The 4,676-nt window shown below is 36.9% G+C and overlaps 1 protein-coding gene across 1 annotated transcript in view; it reads left to right on the plus strand.

Moving 5' to 3' along the window:
* Positions 1–2,212, plus strand: part of LOC101858297 (nicotinamide phosphoribosyltransferase) — a gene marked incomplete in the record, with an annotated part of 19,591 nt that extends 17,379 nt beyond the window's left edge. Inside the window, 2 exon segments of the mRNA XM_013086876.2 lie at positions 112–234; positions 1,734–2,212. Of these exon segments, the coding sequence (XP_012942330.1) occupies positions 112–234; positions 1,734–1,862 (252 nt within the window).
* Between the last annotated feature and the right edge of the window lie 2,464 nt (positions 2,213–4,676).

Below are 4,676 nucleotides of genomic sequence, written 5' to 3' on the forward strand. Positions count from 1 at the left end.
AAAGACTGTTTGTCTGTTTGTGTGTCCAGGTGAGTGTGTTCAAAGACTGTTTGTCTGTTTGTGTGTCCAGGTGAGTGTGTTCAAAGACTGTTTGTCTGTTTGTGTGTCCAGGTGAGTGTGTTCAAAGACCCGGTGACGGACCACGGCAAGAAGAGCAAGAAGGGCCGCCTGACCTTGGAGTGTCACAATGGGAAGTTTGTCACGTATGAGGAGGGCAAGGGAGACCCCAACAAGGTAACTCATCAACCGTGGTGGAGAGATTCTCTGTCATCATCACCATCATTGTCATCATCATCATCATCATCATCATCATCATCATCATCATCATCATCATCATCATCATCATTGTCATCATCATCTTCATCATCATCATCATTGTCATCATCATCATCATCATCATCATCATCATCATCATCATCAATGGCAATTCGAATGGAGTTATTTGGACGAGTGGAGGTGCCTTTAAGCACATTGACAATGGAGCCGAAAAAGAGCCTCGCTCTCGCTCGAAGATTTTTTCATGGAGTCCACCAGGTCCATTAAAGAAACAAACAAAAATCTCCATCATCATCATCATCATCATCATCATCATCATCATTATTATTGTCATTATCATCATCATCTTCATGATCATCATATTAAAATCAGAGTAGGAGGCAAAATCTTGCTTGATTTACAGACAAAATATATAAATATAAAATGTTTAAAATTTGTTTAATTGAATTTCATTATCATCATCTTCATCATTATCATCAACATCATCATCATCATCATCATCATCATCATCATCATCATCATCATCATCATCATCATCATCATGAACAGTGTGGCACTCACATAGTGAACACACACATAGCAGACACACCGACAGTGAAACACACACATAGTGAACACACACATAGAAGACACACCCACTGTGAAACACACACATAGTGAACACACACATAGCAGACACACCCACTGTGAAACACACACATAGTGAACACACACTTAGGGAACACACACATAGCTGACACACCCACAGTGAACACACACATAGCAGACACACCCACTGTGAAACACACACATAGTGAACATGCACACAATGAACAGATTTTTAGGTTCCTATTTTTTTCCAACACATGTATATGTGTCGTGATGGGGTGAAATCAGTCACTTGTCAATTTCTGGATATAGTATAAAGTTACTGGTATCACTTTAAAGGCTGTTTATTTGCCTTACATTTGCTTTAAATAATATCAATCTATTTTGAATAGAAGTCAAGATATTTGCTATTGAAAGAGGTAGGGTCGCCTGGTTTCAGAAGTAAAATTAGAGAGAAAATGGCCGCCAAAGTTTGGTGACTTCCATAGCAGCTCAGGAGTCCTTGGAAACTGAAAATTTACATTTTTCATGCCTTTAATCAACGTTTTTTCATAAAATCCACACATAAGAATGTTTTTGAATGGGCATACAAGGTGTTAACCCCCAAAAAATTAATAATTCCAGTCTGGCCGAAAAATGACGATTTCTTCGATTTCATTATTTTGACGTGCGCCTGATTTCACCATGATGCTTCACATATTCTTTGTATTAAAAGCATGTACACAGAAGTCCGCACTCATCGAGAAGATTTCTGTGTACCGGAGATTTTTTTTGTGCATGGTGGACTGTAGAAAGGGTTTTGCTTTATTTTTTTGTTTTGGTTACGTTTTTAACGAAATGATTTTTGTTGTTCCGTTTTTTTCCCCCAGGACATTATGCAAGTCGTGTTTGAGAACGGGAAGCTGCTGAAAGACTTTGACTTTGCCGAAGTTCGAAAGAATGCAGAAATTGATCTCGTGAAAAAGAAAAGTGATTCGAAATTGGATGCGGAATCCTGAGAGATTTGGGAACTATGGCATGAGTGGAAGCTTGATGACGAAAGCTGAACTGTTAGTTCTAGAAGATGAAACATTTGTGTCAAAGGTCAAACGTTTAGTTATATGTTGGGATATGTTTTATGTTGAAAGCTATTGTTAGTGAGATGAAAAGAAATGTTGCTGCTGAAGGCTGATTTGTGGGTGGTGGTGGTGGAATCTTGCCTGCTTTGTACAAGTAAATAAACAGAGCTTTCCTAGTGGGGTGGTGAACGAACTTTCATGGTAAACAATGGTGTGTTGAGTGTGATTATGTGTCTATGGTAGTGGTGAAACAGAACTATGCCCCCCCGCCGCAACACCCCCCCCCCCCCCCCCCCTCAAGGCAGCAGAGTTTGTGTGAAAATGTAAGACCTTTGTGTAAGGTTTGTGTAAGGTGACGCGGACAGATAATGTAAGACCTTTGTGTAAGGTTTGTGTAAGGTGACGCGGACTGATAATGTAAGACCTTTGTGTAAGTGTAAGGTAACACAGACAGATAATGTTGAGATATTTCTCCCAGTAATCTGCTGACTGTAGAGACGGACCCTCTGTTTTCACCAGCTGTCAATACTGTGAGGGGTGATGATAATAATGATAAATAATAATAGTGATAACGATAATGATAATAATGATGATGATAATAATAGTAATAATCATAATACTGAATTACATTTATTATATTGCCTATTTTCATCTGCATGAGAACCTCAGTGTGTATCTTAAAAAAAGACAAATAAGTTTGGTATGTCAAACACGTGTTTAATTGAGAATGAATAAAAACCTATACTAAAAAAGTACACACTGCTTGATTCACTGAGGAAAATCCACTGTTACAATACACAGGTATGTTGACCCCAAAATACAAATCAGTACATACATAAATACACAGTTTGACGTTAAAGGCATAATTATAGTTAACAAATCACAGTGGGGAAAAAACAGAGAAATAAGATAAAGCGATATAAAAATGCTCTTCTCTTTCGTTTCGTTTCAGGCTTGCATCCACATTTTTTAAATGCCTAGTGAATATTATACATTCGAGCCCCGTAGCGTGTTTTCTACCAGTGATTTTTATATAGCTATTGCCACTGTGCACCACGACGTTGGCGCTCATATGACCTTATGCAGTTGCGAGCGCCGTAAAACCTCCACTAAAACAAAAGCACCATGACTGTTCCGTTCTGTTTTAACTAACTTGTTCATCGCTACGGTACTGTGGACTTGTCCATCGCTACGATACTGTGGTGTTGCCAGTGGTCACCGTGTTCTTCAAGGACGATAGTGGTAGACACGTACGTGTGTTGGACTCACTGGTACCAATTCCCACCTCCACACATTATTTGTTATATTCCTCATTTCATTTTCTATTTTGCCAATATCCACTTGAAGACATCTTTAGATTTTCAACATGTCATTTTCTATTTTGCCAATATCCACTTGAAGACATCTTTAGATTTTCAACATGTCATTTTCTATTTTGCCAATATCCACTTGAAGACATCTTTAGATATTTTCAACCTGTCATTTTCTGTTTTGCCAATATCCACTTTCACACTTCTTTAGAGATACTTTCATCACGTCATTCACATTACGATACTTTCATCATGCCATTTTCTATTTTGCCTATGTACACTTTCACAGATCTTTAGATATATTTTCATCATGCCATTTTATAGTTTACAAATGCCAACTTTAAGACTTCATTTGTTATATTCATCATGTCGTTTTATAATTTACCAATGTGAACTTTCACACGCATCATTTTTTCATTTTCATCGTGTAATTTCATATTTTTCCAATGTCCAACTTTAGACATCTTTAGCTATTTTCATGATGTCATTTTATTTTACCAGTGTTCACTTTCAGACATCTTCAGATATTATAATATAAAAATAATAATAATAATAATTATACTGTATTTTCATCTGCATGAGAGCAATCGTATCGCTATGTTTATTACGTTTAACCAAGGTTCTCTTTATGAAATCTTTAGACATTTTGGTTGTCACATTGCATCAATGTGCACTTAGCGAATCATTAGATAGATCATTTCTGGCTTATTTTACCAATCTACACTTACAGAAATCATTCAATCTTGGCCTTTATTATATATATATGTGAGGCATCGTGGTGGAATCTGGTGCTTGTCAAAGTAATCAAAGTGAACGAACAGGCATTTTTTCCTCCAGTTTGACAATTTTTATCACATTTTGTTTTCTTACTCAACACCTTTTATGTCCTTTTAAAAACACATTTCTATATGAATTTGACTGAAATACGTTAATTAATGGCACAAAATATGTAAATTTTCAGTTTTCAAGGACTCTCTTGCTGTAGAAGCTACCAAACTTTGGCGGCCATTTTCTCGATAATTTTACCTTTGAAACCATGCTACCCTCACCTCCTTCAATCGCAAATATTTCGACTTCTCTTTAGGATAAATGGGTGTTTTTTGCATAGAAAGCAAGGCAAATGAATAAGCTTTCAGATTATATCAGTAACTCCACATGCCCAAAAATTGGCAAGTGCCTGATTCCACGGCTCCGTGACACATATATATCACTGTCCATTTTGCCATTGTTTACCAATCTGCTCTTTGAGAAATCATTAATATATACTTATTGTTATTGATGTGTTGCATTCATATATATAGTATATACATTGATATGTAGCACACATTTTGTTGATCTACACGTGGTGCGTGGGTGTGTTGCAAGTGTGTTATTCTAAATGTTCAGGTTCCGTGTTCTCAAGAGTGTGTAGTGTTCATATACTTGTGTGTAATGTTCTGCGATC

This window comes from Aplysia californica, unplaced genomic scaffold (assembly GCF_000002075.1).
Source record: "Aplysia californica isolate F4 #8 unplaced genomic scaffold, AplCal3.0 scaffold00515, whole genome shotgun sequence".
Lineage (NCBI taxonomy): Eukaryota > Metazoa > Mollusca > Gastropoda > Aplysiida > Aplysiidae > Aplysia > Aplysia californica.